At 38.9% G+C, this 26087-nt stretch overlaps 1 protein-coding gene across 1 annotated transcript; it reads right to left on the minus strand.

The window, feature by feature from the left end:
• Positions 1-2251: 2251 nt before the first annotated feature.
• LOC147858044 (magnesium transporter, putative (DUF803)) lies at positions 2252-6370 on the minus strand. Its single transcript, XM_087327645.1, has 13 exons — positions 6211-6370; positions 5157-5244; positions 5000-5061; positions 4706-4791; positions 4541-4614; positions 4351-4453; positions 4119-4250; positions 3844-3943; positions 3646-3765; positions 3214-3304; positions 2884-2938; positions 2700-2796; positions 2252-2596 (listed from the first exon to the last, which is right to left on the minus strand). Exons 1-13 carry the CDS (start codon positions 6316-6318, stop codon positions 2444-2446), a joined length of 1269 nt encoding a protein of 422 aa, XP_087183771.1. The 5' UTR covers positions 6319-6370; the 3' UTR covers positions 2252-2443.
• Between the last annotated feature and the right edge of the window lie 19717 nt (positions 6371-26087).

Below are 26087 nucleotides of genomic sequence, written 5' to 3' on the forward strand. Positions count from 1 at the left end.
AGTTTGCCATACACATCAAGAAGGCATAGATGTGAAAGACTATTTGCCCAAAATGAGGGTTATGAGACAATGGGTAAGGAAGACCTACCACCACCTTTTGTCCATATCAAAATCGGTTGGCCAAACCACAAAAAAACATTTTCATGAGCCAAAAAATGTTCTCAAACTTTATGTTGACCTAAAGAACCTTTAATTTGTTTGCAATAAAACCTTGGGGGTATCGAGATGACCTTTTAATTGATCGAGTTAAAAAACCTAGTTTCCATAAAGAACCAACGAGCATATCAAAATTTTCCTCAGACTTTGAGTGTTCTAGAAGACTACTTAGTTTATTCGGAGACAAAATTTAGCACCCAAAGGGGCTAGAGATGTCAAACATACGAAGGAGATGTGATGGAGGATGAGCCACATTTGTCATCATGTAGTTTAGGATATATGATGAGGATATATAAACCCCACATCATGGCCAACTTCCTCTAGGGAGAATCGCCTTCTAGGTCATGGAAGGTTTAACTCACAAACATGTTGGTGATGGCCTTGGATGTTTTAAACGATACATTCAATACGTTGATGAAGTCAATAAAGTTAGACCTAAATTGGTAAGTCTCATAATCATTTGAAGTTTCGTTGTGATGAGAATGAATAATTGTAATTATTGATCTACAATGAGGAATTTATAGTAAGTGTGAGTTATCAAGTTAAGTTGACTTTGAAGTTTGTAGATATCAACCTTTGCTACTAATTGAATGCTTTGATGCAATCTTTTGATGAGAGTGATGCTAGCAAGAACTTGCTAATGATGTTGTAAAAATCTCATTACAAGGTTTTTGTGGGTGAATCTTTGGAAGGATCATTGATAAACATCCAAACAATCAACTTTTGCCTTATACAAATCTGTTTGGTTGTTGTATATATATGATGTGGGTCTATGGGATTAAGATGCTATGTCTGTTTCTCCAACTTTTGTACCTGCTCCTTGTGATCTTATAATACCAAGGAGTATCTTTCCTGGAAAAAAAAACAAAAAAACATCCAAGCAATCAATGCAATGTTCTAAAGATGAGCAATAAGTTGTAACTTGAGGTGTTATGTTTGAAGTTGTGTGTGCCCCATCTTTGGGCCAATTTAGAGCACATTGTGGATGATGTATTGATGCTACGAGTTACCTTACCAATAATGTAACATGTGGTGTTAAGATGGACATACTTCATGTAATAAAACCACTTCCACCCTCTATTGCCCAAGCTAAACCCAGAGTTGGGCAAGGCATAGGAGGCAACCCATAAACATTTGAACTAAGACATATTTACCATGGGAGGAACTACTCATAGGTAGGAGTTGACAACGACACGACTCAAGATGGAACCGAGTCATTAAATTGTTTTTAAATGGATTGGCAATTTGGCTTGGCTTGGTTCAGGCTTCAACTTCCTTAACCAGTTTGAGCTTGTATTGGTTCACGTTAAGCATTGCCAAGTGACTCAAATAAGTTAAGATGGTTAGGTGAACTCGACGTGCATAGTTTGAAACCCTTAAAATATAAGCCTTTTTTGTGGTTGTTTCTCAACCAGACTTTTTTCACGTGGTTATCCTTAGCAAAACCAAATGACCAAGGTTAGGGGTTCATGATAGATTTATAATCGATTTGTATTAACTTGTTGTAATCCATAGCAAAACCAAATGAAGGTTAGGGGTTCATTATAGATTTATAATTGATTTTTATTCCTATAATTAGGGTTCTAACTTCTTTATAATTGAACGTGATTTGATCTTGTGAAAAGCCCCAAAATTGCATCAATTTTAAGCAATCTAAAGCTTAATGAGTTTGGGCCAAACTGGTCTACCGTCAACCAATTTAGGGATCACTTTGCTTTATGTTAGAAAACTCCTAAACCGGTTAAGCCAAAATTGGACCATTGCCAATTCCTACTCATACACAACAATGAAGAATATAACGAATTGCAATACATTCTTTATCTCATAGAATTCCATGTATAATCAAGACTTTTAAATGCAACTTGGGTTTGAGGTTTGTCAAGTGGCACATAGAGGATGTGGAAGGGATGTAGGGGTTGTAAATGTGCCAAATATGCATTTAATAACTTTTACGAACACCAAATTTTTACCTTAATTGTGCAAAAGACCATTAGCATATATTGAATATCCAACATAGCATCTTGTACTACTGTTAATCCTAATCAAGACTCTCAGCTATCTAGAACACATATATGATATGGCACATTGTAACATGTGTTTTCAAGGTTTATTCAATTTTCTTTCTTAAACAAATGATAATTTTGGTATACATAAGACCTCATCAATTTTTTGATGGCCATATATTTGAATATTGCAAATTGCATTGTTATGCGTTGAGATGTACAAAGGATGGAAAAGCTGCTTGACAAGCACAAGCAAACATGTAGTTGTGAGATGGTTCCAAGTGTTAAAATGATGAGAATACATTGCTGGAAGACAATGCATGGCTTGGGGTTGTATTCCTCCATGCCATTCGAGAGGATGCCATCATAGGCATGGCAAAAACCGAAGAAACATTTGCTTGATTGTCCACCAACCCAAATGATAGATTGCAAGTAGTCTGCAACATCATTGAAGAATAAAAAAATTGAAATTGAAATATAACTCATCAATATGTTCATTCATTTTTTAATTGTTATATTAAAAAGTTTTAATCAAGAAACCTTTGCTTTTATTGCAATCCTTGCAGCCATCTGAGTTATTTGTTGCATCAGAGAGCTTCTCTGTAAACCAACTAGCTCCGGCAAAGCTGCTTGTGACCTGTGGAACCTCCACTCTAAATGCTTGAGAAACTCTCATAACTGGATGTAACTGAAGCAGATTCTTCAATAGAGAGTTTCATAATACCGTTCTAGAAGTGCTGAAGACTCCTCCATATCTACCCATGGGCTTGCCTTTGCACCTACACATCTCCACAAAAATATTATGTTAGAACTAGTCAATGGAAAGGGAAACCACCAAAATACCCATAATGTTCTGGATATTTGAAGAATTTCCTCAGTTTTTTAAAGATTTAAAGGCAGATGTTCTCTTTGTAGTAGTAAAGATTTAAAAAAGAAGGTATTCTGTTTTACTTTTAAGAGCAGGGGCATTCTGGTACATATGGAGGTTTGGGAGTTTTTTCTATATACAAAAAAAAAGATACAGCATTGTCTGAAGGCGTAAAAGAAGGAATACCTTCTGTGTCATCAGGACCAAGCATGAGGATTCCCAGAAAGAGAGTCAATATCCCAAGTGCAAATATTGACGTCCTGAAGCTATCAAAAACCTAAAGAAATTCCTCAATGGTTTAGAATCCCTTTTATAACATTTATCGACATAGAAAGCTAGAAAGAACTTATTCGTGCTAAAGTGGAGGCCTTCTCAAGGTTTATATGTGATCTTATAGCTCGACGTAGCAATGGAATTTTCTCAAGGTTTATATGTGCTCTGCTAGCAAAGGTGTTATTGGCAACAATGTAGTTTTTTGATAGTATGTATTTGTGCAGATGAAACAGTATTATGTACTATTTGTATATTGCCTTTGGCTTTTTATTAATACCAATGGAGTATATTTTTATGGAAAAAAAGAAGAAGCTAGAAAGAACTTGATGTTATAGAAGAAAATACCTGATATTCTGCAAAATACACAAAACCAGTGAATATGGAGAAGAAAGTCCAAACTATTTGGAACATAGGAACAATGATAATAGCATCAAATAAAGCCAGCCCATCATTCAATCTCGTCATCTATATTAGACAAGATTACAGTTTTAGAATCAACAAGTGTGGATATCTTGGTCATAATGTTTAGGTGATAATACTTGCCCAGAAAGATGCAGTGCAGATAAACATGATAAGAATGGCATATGTGAACCCTCCATCTAGCTCATTGTCACCATTCATTGTCTTCCTTAGCAATACTGACCTGATGATACTAATGTGTAAGTTCACCATACACAAAAGTCATATTGCTATAACTACTACTACTACTAAAAGTAATAATAATATTATTATGAATATGAATATTTGGATCTATATTACTACCTTACTAGGAGACAAAATGGTTGGCTTAAAAGTTGGTTGTGTCACAATATACTTACAGGGATTTTGCAAAAAGCACAGAATGTGAACCAATTATTCCCGACACCATAGCATAGGAGAAAGGTAGTAAAGTGTGCCAATGCTTACTTGAGATGCCATCCGTACATTTTGACATTATAATGCGGCCCTTTCTTTAGAAAAAGATGAATCAAAACAGTTACAATATTAAATATTTAAACAACAATAAACATACTTGAATATGAATATAAAGGTTTAATTATGTCAACTAACTTGTATGTCATCTGGTTAACTGTAACAAGAATCAGCAAACAAGCACAATAAATCAGATAAACATGATTTCCATAGTTTGATAACAGCTCCTCCTGCGTATAAACTAATCAATAAGAGAAAATCAGAACTTTTGCTTGCTAGTGTCTAGTAAATTGTTTTTTAAATTGATGAAGATACATGTTATGTATACCCTTTGACTGATGATTTCCAAATGCAACGAGAAAAACATTCCCCATAACTATGAAGAGAGTTGCGACTATATTACTATAAATTACCAAACACATATCTGTCAGTTATATAAAAATTGCTAATTTTGAGCATCAAAACATCAAATGAAAGCCATCATACTCCTTACCGACCAGTCACTTTCTCATTCAGCACAAAATAGGCAAATCCAACATTTGAAACAAACTGCACTGAACCAAGTGCTGCAAGAAGAGACTGCAGAATGCAGAGAGATGTATTAACATCTCTAAAAGATCAATGAGACTCAAACACGAAATTAAAACTGAAAATACTGCTTTTCCTGAGTGCAATGAAAGAAATTATATGAATATGCCTAAGTATGCTCTTTAAAGTATGTACGAGTAAGCTGCAGAGAAAGTGCTGCTCAACAAAGCTAAAATTGGTATCTTCTAATTAAAGGAACCTGAGCTGCATATCCAAAAGATACAAAATTGAGGATGTTTCCAAGGGCAAAGATAATAATTCCTGAATCAACAATATCAGTATACAAAGATGTGTGAGTGAAACCTTTGAGAAAGTAATATGTAAGTGTTTCATCATAGGAGAGCTATATTTTCAACCTATCCACCACGCTTGGAAATAAATGATTGATTTCTGAGAAACTCCTTTGACCCCAGAGGCTGCCTCTGAAAATGTCATTCGCTCTCTCTGCATGAAAACAGTTTCCATATTAGGTTTAGTTAGCCCTAAACAATGTGACAGCACTTTGGGATAACTTTCTTGGTACCATAATTAAGTATGAGGGCATGCCAGAAGCCAACCTAATACCTCCACTAAAGATAGAATAGGCATGTCCCGAAACAATGAACCTTTTCTTTATAGTTAGACATAATGACTTCCAAAGCATAATGTTTCTTCGTGTAAAAACCACAAAGTTTCCAATATGATATTCATCTGTTCATATACATCATAAGACGCATATAAATTCATGTGGTAAATGAAATCGAAACCGCATGAAGTGACATTTGACATAAAAATATAAACTAAAATGAATTCATAGACACGAGAGGCCAGATCTAGTTCCTACAAAAGAACCCTCTTGGATTCTTCACTAAACTTCCACAACATTCATAATATCTTCCTAATCTGTTCATAGATTTCAAATTAAACCTCTTGGATCTCAAGCTGTCATTCAGGAACCCTCTGACATCATCATGTAAGATGGATGTAGAAAGCAGGTAGAACTACCCTTTTTCACTTAACAAACATGAATTCAAGAAGGGCCAGCAAAATGTGGATAAAAAAAGTTGTTATATGATTGTTGTTGCCACAAGATCCACGTTCACATCCGAGAATTTTAGGAGTCAAAGCAGATCCTTGATGCTTTGTTTCTTTCCTGCGTCTTATTCTTCATGTGATCGTGATTGCCCTCTTTATTCCATGGATTGAGATTGTACTTTGGCATCAAAGCACTCCATTGCCATCTAATTGAGAGCTAGAGAGGAACAATGGAACCATTCCCTTGCTTATATACAAGATCTGATCGCTGAAAATACGAACGTATATATATATATATATGGCATGGATTTCTGCGGCACATTGAATGGATTCGAAATACGAATGCAGCGAATGGAAGAAAGAGAACAGAGAGCGAGAGAGAGGGAGGGAGGGAACCTGGTTGTGAGCGAGCTTGAGCAGATTCGTGCCAAGGTTAATGCCGATACTTCCAATCAAGTTGATGCCCGCTCCCTTCACCCATTCGTCCTCCATATCCACGGTCATTTCAAGGCTTAACGTTCGCTCGCAATGCAAGCAGGAAAAACGATAGTATGCATATATGTATACATATAAGTGTTTACAAACACACGCACACACACACACCCACCTGTCTTCTTGAATGACTCCTCTTTAACTAACAATGAAAATGATATATGACTTCCATTTGATCCCACAAGTAGAGATAGTAAATACATAACATACATGCTTGATACTTAATACTTGAAACATGATAGGTGTGCGTTCCACCACACAATCCATGATTTCTTCGACACTCGGATTTTACACTCCTCTAGTGACTCTTCCTTATCTAACAATGATATATATATATATATATATATGACTTCACTTGATCCCACAACAATAAATACACACTCAATACATGACTCTTCTTAACTAACAATGATATAAATGGCTTCCTTTGATCCCACAACAATAAATACACAAGTCGCTACATGAAGGAGACAAGGGCGACCCTCCCCCTCACGTTTCAACTAGTTGTGACAAAAGTGTTTACCTGTGGTTGCCAATCACACCTACTCCATACATACATAAGGCATTTCCGGCTTACATGGCACTCCATATATATGCCGTGTGCCTGCAATTTTCGATGAATGGCATCGATCAATCAATCAATCAATCAACTCGTTTGATCATTATCGCTTTCGTATTGCTCTCTTCACACTTGACGAAAAAATATCATTGCCACATTCCGAAAGTTGAGATTGTGGATAAGTGTGCTCATGCTTCCTAAACTTGAGATCGCAAAGTTAGTCTTTTGAATTAAGACCGACCAATTAGAAAAAAATTAAGGCAACTGGTTTTTAAAGGAAGAAAAGAAAAAATACTGATAAGTTTACCTCTACCCCAAAGAACATTGCTTAAATGACCCTTTTGTCGCGTCAATAACGCAAATTCTCGTGATATACTCTTTTCTAAAGTTAATGGCATAACTCTTTCCTTCAAGGGTATATACTATACATGGGTATTCATGTTAGGAGTATTATCTAGAGATTCTCTATCAATAAAAAAGTCAATTGTTTTGAGCTCCCCATTGGCTTCTTGTATGCCTTTATATTAATCACAACATTTTTCTTTCCATTTCGTTAAGTTGACTTCATAATACGCATATTTAACATTTAATTGAGAGTTATTTACAAAGGTCATTGAAATTAGAGAGGAGAATCAAATTCACTAGCCTTGAAAAAAGAAGAAAAGAAACCTTTCCAATGCCTTCTCCATGTATGGGAAGGCATATATTTTTTCATGTGTGGGTATACCCCTTGATATCTCTAATATTTTACTTCTGGGATTGTAATGTCATATGGCTATAAATGTTCAATATGTACAATCTTTGACCGAGTACTATACAATTAGGTTTTGGATGGGTACAATATTTGACTGACCTATGTCATCACTCTTAGGATTAGGTTTGGGCAATTTTCACTTCAAATGGATTTGCACATGTTTGGGAAGCCAACATTGCACATTGCCTTTATACCAACCTTCGCCAAATGTCAGAATTTTAAGCACCCATCTTGTTCAATTGTGTGCGTCTTCAACAAGAAGCCCTTTGAGGATTGCACTTGGAAAAGCCCATGTGACGAGTTTCGAGTTATTAGAATAGTACAGACAAGGGTAAGTGGAGGAACCCTCACGTCATGGGTTGTGATTTCTTTCAAAGTAGCAAGTGTAGGTACATCAAAATTGAGAGTTCCAAGGCCAGAGTTGAATGATCACCAAAGGTGATGATAAGATTGAGGCCACACCCCAAACTAGGAGTTTTGCGTGGAGGCCTTCAAATGATGGGATTTACACCAATTGTGCGCTTAGACGGGATATAAGCTTGATTAGCTCAGTTCATTTGCTACTATAATTTATATTACTATAAAAGGGTGTGGCCCCCTTTCTTATTTCACTAAGGTCAATAGCACATGTATGCATTTACCAATGAATTAGGAATGCTAGTCTTTTGGGCCATTGTCACTGTGGTTTGGGTGTTCTATGCTTGGGTTATTGATGGAGTCCTCATGGGGTGGGTCCTATTGGTGGTTCATCGTGGCTAGTAGATTTGTTAGGTATGGTCATGGCATTCCTAAAGGTGGTCGTGTGTCTTTAGTGTCCATGAACATTGGCTATTTCCACAATCAACATTTCTAAGCATTCTAACAAGCTATTATGAGACCTTCTGCATTCCATTAGGAAGAATTCAATCTCAACTAGAATTTCCTCAAGATGTTTCCCTCTGATTGTTGGTCTAACTGGAGATCAATATCTTTAGTCGATGCCTTGAGTTCAAGTATTGTATTGTCCTCACTACGTATGACGAAGGTGGACATATTAGTTTATCCCTGCAATTCTCATTTGAATATATATTTTTAAACCAAACCCCAAGCATGTCATTAGTATTTTTATGGTTGGGTGGTAGAGAAGGTGCATTGAGTGTACTTTCTTAATGTTTTTGGGAACCTCAAAAATCAAATTGCTCCATAAATCTATAAGCAAACATGTCTATCTTAATGTAGGTATAGATTGTATTTAGCATGACAACTCACTACAATGGGATATCATGATAGGAGGCTTCTCAGCACAAAAGGGAGCAATCCACATCATGGTTCATCACAATAGGAGGTGTCTCACCATGATGGTTCACCACAACAACTCACCAAGATGGGACTCACATATAATGTTTTGAATCAAGTTTCCTGAAAGGGACCAACACAATTCATACCTTGGAGTGTTGCACTTCCAAGGGTTAGGACCATGTCCCAAGGGGTCTCCTTCCCCAAAATGGGCTAACTGAGGGAATGGGGGACATCACTCCTCAATGATAGAGACCACACCATATTTCAACATATAAAAACACTTATTGGAATGAGTCACACATTCTATCATTGTGATCATTACAAATATTATTTGTTTTATGGAATAAATGTGAAATTTAAGAATTACTATAAAATTTAAGATTGATTGAGTGCTCTTATATAAAGTTCATTGTAAAAGAGTGGTTACATGCGAATATTGCATGTAGAAGTGACACAAGTAACCTCCAATAATAGTAAAGGGGATTTACATGAGTGGGACATGTAATCCTAAGATTAATATATATATATATATATATATATATATATATATATATATATATTGTGAAATGCTCAAGATGTGAAATGCTCTCAAGAATAGCCCCCTTTTCATTATGTCTCAAGTTACATTTTATAGACTCTCTCTTAGCGTGGAGGGTGTTCTCCTGCTCCAATTAGCTCTACTAATTATGGGGCTTGGTGGGGGCCTAGTTTGGGTGTGGTGCATGAGGCTTGGTAGGGGCCTAATTTGGGTGTGGTCTATGTGTGGTGCATGGGGCTTGGTAGGGGCCTAATCTAGGTGTGGTCCATGTGACCACCACAATTCCCCCTTGTAAAAAAAAAGTTACTGTGCAGTCGAAGCGCGACGAGGCGTGGACGACGGTTCCAGACGGGGGGATGACACGGGCGTGGGCGTAGGCATGAGTGTGGGCGGGGGCGGTGGTAGTTGATGGAAGGGCTTCATGCGAGACTGGTGAGCAAAGGTAGAGCGGTTGTTGGAGGCGCGGCGGAGCAGGTATGTAGTGTCGCGTATCTGCTTTTGAACTTCGAAGGGACCGATCCATCGGTGCATGAGCGATTCGCTGAGACCGCGGCGACGGATGGGGAAGTAGACGAGGACTTTGTCACCGACATGGTATTGATGGTCGACACGGCCTATATCGTGTTGTCGTTTTTGGCGTAGTTGTGCCTGGTGCAGGTTGCTCGTGATGACTTTGCGGAGGAGGGGCTGGAGTTGTTGTAGGTGGGACCACCAAGACACTGCGTCAGCGTGGAGTCGTGTGGTTGGTTGCGGGACTGCCACTTCTGGGGGTAAGCGCGGGTCCCTTCCGTAAAGGGCCCGAAATGGGCTAATGCGGGTAGAGGCTTGCACAGTTGTGTTGTAGGCATGCGTAACGAAGGGCAAGATTCGGTCCCAGGTTGAGTGCAGCGGATCGATGTAGGCTGAGATTTGTTGTTTTAAGGTTCGATTGAGGCGCTCCGTCAACCCATTCGTTTGCGGATGGTAGGGTGACGTGAATAACTGTTGGATTCCTAGTTGTGTTGAAACGAGGCGTAGGAGCTCACCGTTGAACTGGGGTCCTCGATCGGACAAGATTTGGAGTGGGCAACCGTGGGGGAAGATGATTTTCTCCAATAGTTTGGAGGCGATGGTCATAGCCTTTGCATCTGGGATAGCGGCCGTCTCAGCCCAACGCGTCAAGTACTCGGTGATGACGAGGATGAATTTGTTCCCTCCTTGTGACTCGGGAAAGGGGCCCATAATGTCCCATCCGACGATTTCAAATGGAGCTTGAACTTGTATCGGATGTAAGAGGCCTTGAGCCACTTGAGGTGATTTGATGGCCTGACATAAGTTGCATGCTTTGATGTAGGAGGCGACCTCGTGGCGTAGCCCAGGCCAATAGAATTTGCGACGAATTTTGTCGAGCACCTTATGAAAACCCAAGTGGCCGGACAACGGGTGATCGTGGAAGAAACGAAGGTAAGACTGGCGTAGTTGCTCAGGCACGTAGACTCGGGGTTCTTTGCCTACTTGACAAAAAAGTAGGACATTATCCTGGATCATGAATTGCTTGGTGAGGGATGATGTCGGTTCAGCTCGTAGGCGGTGGCAGATATCTTGGATTTGTTTGTCATGTTGTTGCATGTTGGCCATTTGGGACGAGGATATGGGGAAATCGATTGTGTTGGAGGTGATCTGGTTCGCCTGAAAGGATATGCGGGATAATCCATCGGCGACGATGTTTTGTGGACCATGGCGATAGCGCAGAGTGAATGTGTAATCCTGTAGCGCCAAAACCCAACGAAGTAAGCGGTCGGGTGGATGAGCCTTCTTTATGAGGGAGAGCAATGGCTGATGGTCGGTTTCGACTGATGTATTTGATCCGTGAAGGTATGGGTGGAAACGATGGAATGCCCAGACGATGGCGAGGAACTCTTTTTCAGTTGTCGAGTAATTTTGTTCGGCTTTGGTAAGTGACCGACTGATGTAGGCAATCGGGCGGAGTTGGTCGTTGTCGTCGGATTGGAGCAGGACCGCACCAAGGCCGACATTGGAGGCATCCATCTGCAGATGGAAAGGCTTCGTGAAATCAGGGTGGGCCAGGAGGTCAGAGGCTTGGAGTGTTCTCTTGAGCTGTAGGAAGCTGGATTCGCAGGCTTCGGTCCACAGGAAGGGTGCGTCTTTTTGTAGGAGCGCGCGTAGTGGGGCTGACAGGTCGGCTAGCCGTGGGATGAAACGAAGAGAGAACGTGAGGAGGCCGAGGAAGCGTTGAAGCTGCTTGACTGTGGTGGGGCATGGGAATTTTTGGACTGCTTCTGTCTTCTCCGGGTCCATTTGTATTCCGTCGGAGGAGATGACGTACCCAAGGAAGCGGAGGCACGTACTACCTCATCGGCACTTCTTCCATTGCAGCTGCAATCGATAGCGTTGAACACAAGTTAGAACCTCCCGAAGGACTTGAAGGTGTTCTGCCCAAGTGCTTGTATGTACCAGAATATCGTCTAGATAGAAGATGACGACACGACGGGTGATGAGATCATCGAAGATGGCATTAGCCATTCGCTGGAATGTGCTCCCCGCATCAGATAGGCCAAAGGGCATCCGTGTGAACTGAAAAATGCCTTTCCTAGTGCGGAATGCAGTTTTGTGGGCATCATGAGGATTCATCGGGATCTGCCAATATCCCGAGGCTAGATTGAGGGAGGTGAAGTACTTTGATTTGCCAAGCTAGTCGAGGAGGTCATCGATACGAGGGAGAGGGTATCGGTCATGGGTGGTGACATGGTTCAGTTGTCGGAAGTCGACACAAAAGCGGTAAGAACCATCCCCTTTCTTTACCATGTGTGGCTCCGAGATCCACTCGCTCTTGGAAGGTGTGATAATCCCTTGTTGGAGCATAGTTTTGACGGCGTTGTCGATGCGCTCGTGGTCGAGAGGCGAGCGACGTCGGGGAGCTGCGTTGATGGGGCGGGCGTTGCCTGTAGGAATCGTGTGGTGAATCGGAAAACGGACCGAGGGAGGTTTTACAGGTGGTGTAGACAACGAGGGAAAGGTGGCGAGGAGCCGTCTGATGTCGTTGATGCGCTCCGCCGGTGATATCAGGTACTGTGTGTTGCTGATGTGGGTGGTATCCCGCGGAGTAGTGAAGAGCGCGATCGGAATGTGATTTGGGAGGATGAGCTGTTGTGCGGAGAAATCGAGACAGGCTCGACTATGGAGGAACCAATCACATCCCAAGGTGATTGGGAACAACTGGCACGGGAGGACGTAGAAACTATGGTGGATCTGGGCGGAACTAATGGTGAGCATGCACCTGACTTGCGTATGTGAGTGGTACACCCGTTGTTGGTCGCCGAAGAGGATTTTAATGGGCGGTGTGTGGCTCGTGGGAAGTTGTAATTGGGTGACTAAATCTGCGCTGATGGAAGAGATGCTGCTGCCGGAGTCGAGGAGAACTTCTTGGGTCGTGTGCTGGAGGCGGGCGATTGTGGTACAAACGGGCGAAGTTGATGAAGTGGAGGCGTGGACGTGCGGGGGCGGCTCGATCGTGGGAGAAACGGGAGAAGTTGAGGACGTGGAGACGTGGACGTGCGGGGGCGGCTCTCCCTGCGGCACCCCGCGCAATAGTTTTCCGGGAGCTCAGAGAGGGAGACAGCGTCAGCTAATTGGACGTTCTGCTTCTGTTGGTGATTCTGCCACTTTCGGCAGTGACGCCGAATGTGGCCATAGTTGTTGCAGTAGAAACATTTGGGGTGTCCCTGGCTGTCTCGTTCGGGCAATGCACGCTTGGCACGTAATTGCGCGTTCTGGATGTCGATGTCCATGGGAGTGACGGCTGGTATAGTGTTTGTATGATCATGACTGAGATTACCTGGTGTGTGCATGTCGTGCGCGTCTGCAGCTTCGATGCGTTGGGCAGTGAGGATGGCTTCGTGTAGTGTCGTCGGCCCTTGATCGCGTACACGGCGGCGGAGGTCATGTCGTATACGCGGCCAGAAAAAAAACAACTTCATATCCTCCGACATGTTGGCGTCAGCCCGGCGTAGGATCTGCACAAAACGAACCGCGAACTGGGTGATGGGTTCGCGTGGTTGTTGGGTAATTGACTCAAGTTGTTGTAGGGCCGTCTGGCGGGAGTCTTGATGAGCAAAATTCCGAATCATGGCTGCCCATAACAGATCCCAGTCGTTGCGTGTCTCTTCGGGTTGTTGTACAAGCCATGTTGCCGCGATATTCTCGAGGAGTGTCTTCATCTCCATTGCCTTCCAAGGGTGTGGCCACTGGTGGTAACTGGCCACCATTTCGAAATGATCCAGCCAAGAGAGGACGTCTTCCGATGGTAGGCCGGAGAACGGTTTTGGGCGAACTCGAGAGTCCGGGAGATTTTGTTGTGGCTCGGATCGTGCTGAAAGAAAGGACAACATGGCTTGGTTAGTATGGTTAACTTGTAAAATGATGTTGGACAGAGCTTGAACCAGTTGGTCGATTGGCGATGTGGGCTGGTGTCCTTGATTGTGTTGTAGGAATTCCGGATTCATCGAGTTTGCGTTGCCGTCGTTGTTGTCGTGTTGCATCGTGGCGGGCGTTGTTGGGGTCGTGAGTTGGGGTGGCTTGGCCCGTCTTCTCCACCAAGATGTGAAATGCTCTCAAGAATAGCCCCCTTTTCATTATGTCTCAAGTTACATTTTATAGACTCTCTCTTAGCGTGGAGGGTGTTCTCCCGCTCCAATTAGCTCTACTAATTATGGGGCTTGGTGGGGGCCTAGTTTGGGTGTGGTGCATGAGGCTTGGTAGGGGCCTAATTTGGGTGTGGTCTATGTGTGGTGCATGGGGCTTGGTAGGGGCCTAATCTAGGTGTGGTCCATGTGACCACCACAATATATATAAGGGAAACTCCTCCTATTGATTCTTTGTGGATCGATGTTAGTTTTAGTGAAATAGTGTATTGCATTATTTTCCTCTCATATCTTGATCTTGTTCATAGTTACATAGTTTTCTACTTCAAGATTTTTTTCTAGCATTCTATGGATCCTTCGAAAAGCTCTTTCTAGAAATGCTTCCCATTTGGATAAAAACAAACCTCTACCAACTTGGAGCTTCCCTTGATTTTTCTTGATGAAGGTAGGCCAAATACCTCTTAGGTTCGATAAGCATGGATGAACCGAAACATCATTTGGTGCCAATTGTCTCATGGCAAAGAAATTGCTAATGGCATCACCTTCTTATCCATTGTTTTCTAATTTGTATTAACTTTGACGTTATACCACAACATTGCCCATATTCATTGATGAGAAACACCTATGCTCTTTGAAGGTTTGATTAAATAGAACCCTCTAGTTCTATCACGGTATTGAACGAGGCTTCTTCCATTATCCCTATAAATTAATTTTCCTAAAGTATTTTGAATCTTATATACATTCTCTCTTATAGTCAACCCCTATGTTTTCCTCTTTCACCAACAACATCCAAATTACATGCACCATCAGAAGAATGGATCTATTCATAGTACAAAACCATGCTAGGGACGTAAGTTCCATGCACCATTATAGGGAGTACAATTCATTACGATGGAATATGAAATTTTGGGGGCTTATGCCGCTAATGTGCTCTTGTAGGGAGTACAATTCATCATATCATGGCCCTATAACTAGCGAAAGTAGATTCCTTGTAATTATTGTCATCCATTACAACCATGATGATGGGATATTTCCTATTATGTCATGACTTGTCAGGTAGTTAGAAATTGAAATGACTTTTGCCCACGTTGACTTCTTTTTTTCTTTTTTTTCTTTTTTTAAAGGAAGATGCACCTTAGTATATTACTTGAAAAGTCTACATAGGAAAAACAAAAGGAGACATTTCATCTCACTTCATTTTGTAAGATACAAAAGCTAGTACATATGATCAAATAGATGATGTCATATATGAACAAGTAGAACAATACTTACTATCCACTATCCAACATAAAAGAAGGTATGACATAATTCCACTTTGGACCAGCAGTTGTCTCTGAAAATAACTATATTCCTTGCCATCGGTTCTTAAAAGCCACTTGTCGTAGCCACAACACATCATCTGAACCATATTGACCATGTAGTGTGTGAACAAACAACATCCAGAATTTGATAAGCATGGCGTTGAGTTGTATATAGGCATTGTTAAAAACAGAATCACATCTCGCTTTCCATATTATCCAAAGAGCCAATGACGTAATAGTACGCCAAATGACTACATTTTTAATTTTGACCCTGAAATAGAAGAAGGAAACGAGGTGAGAGAGAGGTGTCCATAAGAAAAACGAAAAACATGAGAAGCGTGCATACTTTCATACCTCATAACCTCTCCATAAAGGACACCCCACAATACTGCACCCCAAGAGAATATTGAACGAGAGTAGTGTTGTCTCAACAATAAAAACAACATACTCCAAAATTTCTTGATCTTGGGACATAACCAAAATACATGCAAAATCAATTCAATAGGTGCGCCACAATGCAATCCACAAGCATATTGTTGATGGTGTCTCAACCAATCACCAACAAGAAGAGCATAATGAATCAACAACCATCGAAAGCAAATGACTTTTTCCGGCAATTGCATGCTCCACAACCATTTCCAAAATTTTGCAAGTTGTAATTCCTACACATTATTCTCAGACCAGTGCTTCATGGCAATAGGGCATTTATACTTTGATTGCAACAATAAATTTCTACCTAGCTTATCCGAATATTGGAAAAACTCCAAATGTTTACCGTTTCCACCAAAACTCAGCTTTTTCCATTGATAATCAACTAGATCCCAATCTAAATTTTGAAGAGGTTTTTTTTGAAAAACCCACAATGAGCAATACAGCAAGCATTCTTGAAAGGGTGGATCCAAAGACCATTTTTTCCCCAATCTTGCGACTATTTGAATAGCCAAAGTGTTGGCGGACATCCACGCATCTAATGCAGAGTATACATGCCACAACCTACCATCATCATCAACATTAAAGTACATAGCACCACCCATAGCATTAGTTACTTTAGCTCCTAAAATAACTTTTAAAGGAGAAAAATAACCAAACCATATCTGATTACTTGAGGGAGACTATGAAGCCATAAATTGTCCCAATGCCACTTGCATATCATTAATCATAACAGTGCCTCCTCGAACTGAATGCATCGATAAAGATTGTAAAGGACGATTCATAACATGGCATCCCCATGAAAGAACATTACATGCAACCGATGCATCCAAACCAGCCCAATTTAGCCTAGGACGACTACCAAGCAAAAAACCTCTCGCATCCGAGAAGAGGAAATTCCAGGTCAAAGGCTGTCTCAACAAATCATCCATTGTCAAAGGCATTTTCGGACCAGAAATTTCTTAACAGCAGCCCAACTTGTGAGAATTCCATTGAAAAATCTATCTTCTGGCAAGGATGTTTTAAAGAAATAAAAATTTTGAATAAATGCCCACCTTAATGAGGGTTGCCAAACTCCACCTATTGTCGAACACATAGTAGACAACCTATGCATCATTAGTTGACTCCAAATACCTTGCATTGGCAACATAGCTCTAGACACAAATTTAGAGAGCAAAGCCTTACATTGTGATTCCGAATCCACCAAGCCCAACCCATCATTTTGTCTCAGAGCAATCAATATTGCCCAAGCTACATTAGGCCTTTTAATCTTACCTGTTTTTTCTCCCCAAATGTAATTGTGAATAAGACGTTGGACTTGCAAAATACATGAGCCAGCAAACAACGTAGTAGAAGCAATATACCAAATAGTTGCAATAAGAACTTGATTAGCTACAAGTACACGGCCTGCAAATGATATGTCAACTGAATCCCAGAGCAACAATTTTCTCCTAAACTTTAAATGTAGAGGAGCAACTAACACATCCGCATTAACGTGAAGTCCTACTTGGCAACCCAAGTAACGAATAGTGGTTCCATTAGGAACCCATTTGAATTCTTGTGAAGGCATCCAAGTAGGCAACGGATTTGGCAATACCCAAAAACCAAGATATTTATGCCAATTTATCTTTGCCCCCGAGGCAAAGCAGAATTCCTCCATCGCTACTTGTAATTTTCTTAAATTATCATCATTACCTTGGACATAAATTGTTGTATCATAAGCAAATTCTGAATCTAGCAATTGTTGTTGCATTAAGGGCAAAATGCAAACCCTTAAGAGAAACTTGGGAAGAATTTAAATACATTGAAAATGTTCCACTACTAGCAAAAACAAGGATGGGGCCAATGGACAGCCTTAACGTACAAAACGCGAAATAGAAAATTTTCTAGTTTGCCCACCAGCTACCAAGACCGAACTAAAAGCCTCACGATACAAAGCAACTACAACCCTAATCCATTCGACCAAAAAGCCTTGTCTCAAAAATGAACCCTCCATGAAGTCCCAATTAACTCTGTCATGTGCCTTCTCAAAATCTAATGAAAGAACTGCAAGATCTTCTTTAGTCTTTGTTGCAATCCATTTTAACTCCCAAAACAAAAAAACATTATCAAAGATACTACGTTGCCACATAAATCCCATCTGAGATGTTATTATGGGGTGTCCTTCATGGAGATGTTATGAATTACGAACGTATGCATGCTTCTCATGTTTTTTACTTTTCCAATGGGTACATCTATCTCACTTCATTTCCATCTGTTATTCCTCGGTTTAGAACTGAAAATCTGGTTATTTGGCGTACTGTTACGTCACTAGCGCTGTGGACAATATGGAAAACGAGATGCGATGCTGTTTTTAATAATGCTCACATACACCTCAATAATATGCTTATTGAATTCTGGTGGTTATTTGTCCACACCATACGTGGACAATATGATGATTTGCAGGGTACAACTGATGCTCAAAGGCAACGTCAAGTGGACTTTAAGAAACGGTGGCGAGGGCTTCACATATTTTCAGATACGTCTCTTGGTATGAAGTGGAATTATTCCATTCCTCCTTTTTTATTGCATAGCTTGTAGATGGTGTTCCATTTGTTCCTATTGTGATATCATCTGTATCATCAGATGTTGGTATTAGGTTTTGTATTACAATAGAGGTGAGATGAAATGTCTCCCTCTGTTTTCTATATGTACATTTCTCAAGTAATTTACTAAGGTGTATCTTTTTAATAAAAAAAATCCCATCTGAGATGCATGCACAATGTCCAGAAGAAAGGGTTGCAATCGCAAAGCCATCAACTTGGCATATATTTTGTAAGTTGTGTTTAATAGAGTAATGGGCCACCAACCCTTAACCTCAATTGTGGCCACTTCACCTTTCGGAACGAGGCAAACCAAGCTTTCTTTCCACATTTGGGGAATAATACTTGTATTAAACATTTCTTGAAATGCTGCAAGTAAATCATCAGCAATCAAGTCCCGGTACGTAAGGAAAAAATCTCTCCCCATTCCATCTACTCCTGGGCAGACATCTGTCCCAATACCTTTGATAGCCTGCAAAATTTCAAAAGAGGCAAATGAACGGAGAAGTTGATGTGACATCCGATATGTTACCTTGACTGAAGTAGCAGTCCAAACTTTTTGACGCATCTATAGGACTACATCATTCGGAATAATTGCTCATAACAAAGACATAATAATTGGCTACAATATGCCTCATTTCAACTCTATCCGTTGCGACATAAACGTCTGATCTTTTTAACTGCACAATCTGGATCTTATTTCTTTTAGGCATAACATTTATAAAAAAATATTGACATGGTGTCACCTTTTGCACACCATCTTGTTGCAGATGTTTGAAATGAAAATTGTGCACACTTTTGCTGCAAAGAAGAAATCAACATCATAACATTTTTCAATTTAGAATGGATATATTGAGAATGAGGTTGTTTTTCCTGCAAAATTTGAAGAGAAGACAAACCTCTCTTTGCATTCAACAAACCTCTAGTGTAATTACTTTGTTTTATCTTAGCTTGTTGTACAAAGAAGTTGGAGACTGCAATAAGAGCATTCTGCAATTTTTGACAATTAGAATCTCCAACAACCATTCTCGAAAATGAAAAAAATGAATGTTGCAAAGTCATATCCACAACAATAAACCTTGGCACATACAGTCGGGAAATAGAATTATGGTTGTCCATACAAAATTTAAGCAAAACGGGAGCATGATCGGAGAACGAAGTACCAGATACAATCCCCACATATCCTCCACGATCCCAAAAAAAAGAATCCGCATAGAACCTATCTATTCTGGACAAATTGAGAGCAACACTTCTTCGATTTGAACGTGAATATTTGTGCATATATGACTATTCTATCAAGATCCTTGTTTCTATTTCAGTAGTTGTTTGCCAAGGATCACTAAATGGGAAGCTAAGTCTCAAACAAAGAAGTTTTCATTTCTCAAGGAATATATTAAGGTATATCTTTCTTGCAAAATAATAAATAATAAAAATTCATTGATTGACACATCCATAATTGTCACCTTCACATTTGGGCAACCATGTCATTATTTTTTATGTTCCGCAAATCTTTGACTCGTAATTGGTGTTGAGTGGCCAACATTCTATTTATGATAGAGCTTAGTGGAGATTAAATTGATATCTGAGTTGTGATCAATCAACTTCATATTTGGGCAACCAATCAATTTCATGGATTGACACATCCATAATTGTCACCTTCACATTTGGGCAACCATGTCATTATTTTTTATGTTGCTCAAATCTTTGACTCGTAATTGGTGTTGAGTGGCCAACATTCTATTTATGATAGAGCTTAGTGGAGATTAAATTGATGTATGAGTTGTGATCGGTCAAAGCAACCACCAAATCTTCACTAGGTTTTTTATGGTAGCTTGTATTCATTGTTGTCTCAAAACATTCTATGACATGGATTAAAATGAAATGAAGGTCATTTTCAAAAAATTAATTACTCTAGGGTTAAAGCAATAATTTAAATTGGAATCTTTAACCTTAGAAACTCAAAGGATTCCACTATCAATTTAGTGTTACTAGATGAAATGGAGATTAATGTTGGGGATAAACAATGGACTTCAAGTCTTCCAAGTTTATGATCCACGTCTCTATACTTTGAGCATTGTAATGTTACAACTTACAAGTATCTTCAATATCGAAAATCTCCTTTTTATATATTTTGAATGGCTTCAATACCTGTAGTTAACATTGTTTGCATATTTTGACAGACAAAGTCATGAAAACACCAAGGGAAAAAAAGAGCTCGCTACTTGCACACGTCCAATAAAACATTACTTTTACCAATGCACAAAGGCCTTCACATTCTTGAAATTTCAATCCATATTCACAAATTTAATTGATTTCACATAATCATAGTTGGATCCAATTATCTTCTTAATTCTCAGAGATTGTATAAATTTTGGGATTTGGATAGAGATTGTGCATAATCTCAGAGGTTTGTTGGATAGTATAAAAGGTAATTATACGCAACAAGCGGAGCTTAATCGATTGGAGTTTCATGCCATCTTGGACATAAGCATATTTTATAGACGGCTTCCTAATAAGGTGGAGTGGTTTTACTCTGCACCAGAGTATTTATTTAAGCCGATGGTTAGGATTTAGAAAAAAAGGGATCTATGGTATATCTTGTATGTATAGAGCCTTACAACGTTTTCTAATACTAATGTAGTATCTTTTTTTGGAAAAAAAAAATTAAAACAAATCAATTCTCTGATTCTAGCCAATTTGATTAGCTTAAAACTTGACAAACAAATATATTTGTTGAGTCAATGAACTTGTTATCAATATTGGTTCCAAGGGTTTTCAATAATGGGACAATGGGAATCAATGTAGCATATTGGTAAAAGGGTCTATTGAAAGAAACCTTGATTTCAAAGTAGATCAATAACTACTCTAATGTCTCTCCCATCTTAGCATATGGCTCTTTGAGCTTCCTATGATGTATTTATTTATCTAGGTGTTTGCCTATCTAGTCTAATGTCCTGTACATTATATTTGTGGTCCAACATTTCTAGCCATGGACTCTTTTTCAATAACATAAATTTCCATTGAAAAAGCACATTATGGAGGATCATAATTCCAATGATTTGAAATGTCGAGTTCTTGTTTTAAAAATTCATTAAGGCAACCCATGACTCTAGGCCTTTAGAAATTGAGCTCATGCGTCTTCTCCATATTAAAATCCTTTCATTATTCAATGAAATGATGTCTGGATATTAAGTTAAGTCGCCATACAAATGGTCACACGAATCAGGCATGTAGAATGAGGACCTATATAAGGATGGGCCATTGAAGACATATATCACATATAACATATATCATTACCTAGATTGGCAACCTTGATTGCATAACTACCCATTACATCATTAAACTAAATTAATCATATATAATGATGACTAGAGCAACATTTGTTATATTAGCCATGTTGTTGGCAGCAATATGTCTCCTAAGGACTTGTGATGCAACCACTGGCCGTGCAACCTTCTATGTTGCCCCTTACGTCCGTAAGTACTTTGACAAAATCAACATAATTCTCCTAGTCTAGCATATTTCTATGTATTGATTGATGTTGGTAAATTCATGAAAAAATTATATATAGCGTCGGCGTGTTATGGCTACGACACTAGCAAATTCTTGCCGGGAAATTTTATAGTCGCTGCAAATAGGGGCCTCTTTAAAGGGGGTGCCTCTTGTGGTCGGAAATGCCAAGTTTCGTGCTATGGTGCTGGATGCAAAAACAGCAACACCATCACTGTGCGCATTGTAGAACTTTGCCCTACTTGTGTTAGCCACCAAATTGACCTCTCCAAAGAGGCCTTCTCCACCATTGCCAACCTTGACCAAGGTGTCATCACCATTAATTACACATGCAACTAATTCCTCACTTCTCATGATAATAGCATCCACCTGTATTATGTATGTGGAGTAACATATCATTGCTCCTGATAATTGAATAAAAACAAGCATATCATTGTTCTCATAAGGAGTTGTCTACATTGAAACTGAACTGGGGGTGATGCCTTTATAATATTTTGTACTCATGTTTCTCTGTCATCTAAGAGTGAGCCAAGTGAGATGACATTGATGTGGAATGCTTCACTAGCGACACTAGAGAAAATAATTCAGTCATAATCTAAATAACTCTAGCTAATAAGATAAATGAGGCAATCATGATCTAACATTAGTTGAATATGTAATTGAGCATTTGCAAAATATGGACTAATAATATCACCTAATACCCAAATAACACATATACCTTAAGTGCCACATATTCATATATACATATATGAAGTAGAAATTTCTCAATCACATCAAATGGTACATTTCGCATCACCAAAATTAACCAAAACCTTTTAAATACCCAAACATGATTATTGTTAAAGACATAAGTGATATATTTACTAGAATCTAAGCTCAATTAATCACATAAAATGTGATAATTTTCCTCAATTTGAAGGGCAATAACTTATGTTAGCACAACTTATCATATGTTAGAGCACCTTTTAAGATAGATAAGCGGGAGATATCTTATTATCATTATTAAAAGTCAAATACAACCTATGGAACTGAAATTGAAATAGTTTCACACACTATATGTAAAATTTAGAGTTTGTTGTAGTGGTTAATCTACATGTTACTAGATGGAGAGTGGTTGATGCTCACTCTCACTCTTGTCGTTAACAAGGGGCTAGACATTGGTATGTCGCTACACATTGACCTCAAGGTGGTTCTCAAGTAAAATAACAAGTAAGATGTCGCTTTTGATAAGCAGAATGTTGCATGGGACCCGTCACCCAAATAACATACACATGTTCAATGCTACATTTCCCTATATACATACAAATGCCATCCTCCAAAAAATAGTTACCATTTTTGTGTTTACCTTGTTTCTTAGTTCTTTGTTGCGATCTATTGATATGCTAGTATTTTGAGCTTTTTTAGAAGAAATTCTCTCTCAAAACACCAACCTCAATAAAGGTGAAAAAGAAGATTAGCTTGCCACCCACATGCTCTCAAACTGTCGACCACAATCACAAATCTAATTACTGTTTGTAGGGTTATATTCTCAATCCTCACCCTATATACATACAAATGCCATCCTCCAAAAAATAGTTACCATTTTTGTGTTTACCTTGTTTCTTAGTTCTTTGTTGCGATCTATTGATATGCTAGCATTTTGAGCTTTTTTAGAAGAAATTCTCTCTCAAAACACCAACCTCAATAAAGGTGAAAAAGAAGATTAGCTTGCCACCCACATGCTCTCAAACTGTCGACCACAATCACAAATCTAATTACTGTTTGTAGGGTTATATTCTCAATCCTCATGAATCAAATTAAATTTTGAAATCATTTATAGACTTTTATAGACTAAACTACAATCTTGTTTGCTTACCCATCTTATTACATGGCTCCCAAAGTCGTCCATTGTGTGTGTGTGTGTGTGTGTGTTCTTGTCTTTACCTATATCTAATATGGGTCCCCTTCTCTACACTTAAAACTATCTTGCATATATGGATATCATGAGCTCCCATTTTTAAAAGAGCATCGAGGAAAATCATGACCACGGTCTTTGAAAAATTCCACTTTATATCTTTCAAGGTTAGCATCCTTATATAATATATATACATTCAATGAAATGAAGGCTTGATAAGTCAAGTCAAGATAGAAAGTTTCACACTAAGAAGGTATTAGAATAAGGATACTTGGAGCTCATCAACGTTAACTATTCATACGCTAATGTTCCCCTTCACATGATCTTTGAAATACAATAATACCACCCTCACACACATTATGTGAGTATGAGCAACAAGTCATTGCTCTTAATTACAATTGAATAGTGCCAAGCTTCACCTTTTATATTGTTTTAAAGTATAGTTTACATGAAAGTGGGTGATAGACAAGTTTAAGAACGTCCACGATCTCCTTTAAGGGTAAGTCATTGTCTTTCGGCATCTAAAGGGCATAATTTAGCGTTAAATGGCTCACTCATCTCATCACTAGATAGAACTATTCATTCATCATCTATTAAATAGCTCCAAGTAATGAAACAAAGAAAATCATGATCTACATAACATTAGTTAAATACATAATTGATTGTTTGTTAAATCTTGACAAGTAATGTTGCATGGGGCCCAAATAACATACACATGTTCAATCTTAAATTTCCCTATATACAAATATAAAGTAGGAGCTTTTCAATGACATCAAATGTTACTATCCCCATGGCCATATTGATGTTCATCATAAATCACACAAGCTTCACGTTATAATTTGAAATAATCTCTCGTTCTTAAGTGGGTCTTGGATCTTTGTATACTTGTTCGCTCCATGGAACATGAACACCATATTCATTTTGACAATTATCCAACTCTTGTCGTCACATCCTTCATTGGTATCCTAAATTCAACTAGGAGCAAAATCAAAGGCAATACTACAATTGTGGTCTAATGATTTTTTACAACTAGAGACAAGACATATCATGGTTGTTACTATGCATTACGACCTACAATAACCAGAACACCAAATGGTGCCATCCTCTGATAAACAACTACCCTTTTTCTTTTTCTTTTTCTTTTTCTTTTTACCATGCTCTTAATTTTTTTGTTGCATTCTACAAAGTGCCTTAACAAAAATAATGACCCCCTAGGTTTTTGAACATTTGCGCATGGATGATTTTTGGCAAAAGTAGTCTTTGAATGAATGCCATTTGTGTTTCAACCTCGTGACTTGATAAGAAACCATCTTCACCATCATTGCTCACCCCGTGAACTAAATATGACACGACATTGCTAACAATAGGGTAGATGATGTTCCAACCCCATGTACATTAAACTCACAAATTCAAAAGGATCACTACTCATTTAACTCTAGTAAACCAAAAGAGAGATTAATGCGGGGGACAAACCCATGAACTTTAAGTCTTGATACAAAAAATCAGTATGGATTCCACTTAAGTACTCTTTAATTTATAATTTCCATCATTTTCTATCTATCCAAGTTTATCCATCTTGTCTGTCTATCTTTTTTGTTAGAACACACAACTACATTAACTATATGTCAAAATTACTACACTAATGCCAAACACTCGCTTCTTCTTTTGTAAATAATATATTTAATTACAAAAGAAAACACCACCATGGTCCACGACTAACTTACAACCAACTTTAGAGCTTTGGGGATCCAAATGCTATGAACCAATCCTGCCCTGGACACTAATTCAAATGATGAATATGATGACATGTCACGTTGTAGAACCGGCTCTCTTCATGGTTGAGATTCCATGACTTCTCTTAACACCGTCAATTACCACAAAAGAAGTCCTTTTAACTTTGCAACGAATTTCCTCACCCCAACTTGTGAATCAAAAGTGACGGCATTCCACATATTCCTCAATTGAACCATAGCCCCCAGTACATCAAGAACTCAAAAATAATTTGGAAATGGTGCATCACTCTATTGTTCTCCACATGTGCAAAACCCCAATTAAATTAAGATAGTCTTACTAGAGTCAAAGACATCCATGTTAAATTGATACACTTTGAAACTATTCTAGCCAATCAAGATGAGAAAGAAAGAAATGCTTCTCTCTCTCTCTCTCTCTCTCTCTCTCTCTCTCTCTCTCTCTCTCTCTCTCTCTCTCATCTTAATTAAATATATAAAAGAAACAATAAAAAACTCAAGACTAATAGGTCATAAGGTTCAATAAGAGAGTTTCTCATCTTGAAGAG

This window comes from Azolla caroliniana, unplaced genomic scaffold, assembly GCF_043228905.1.
Source record: "Azolla caroliniana isolate FFs.n. ecotype wild unplaced genomic scaffold, voAzoCaro1.0.p SCAF_11, whole genome shotgun sequence".
NCBI classification, from domain to species: domain Eukaryota; kingdom Viridiplantae; phylum Streptophyta; class Polypodiopsida; order Salviniales; family Salviniaceae; genus Azolla; species Azolla caroliniana.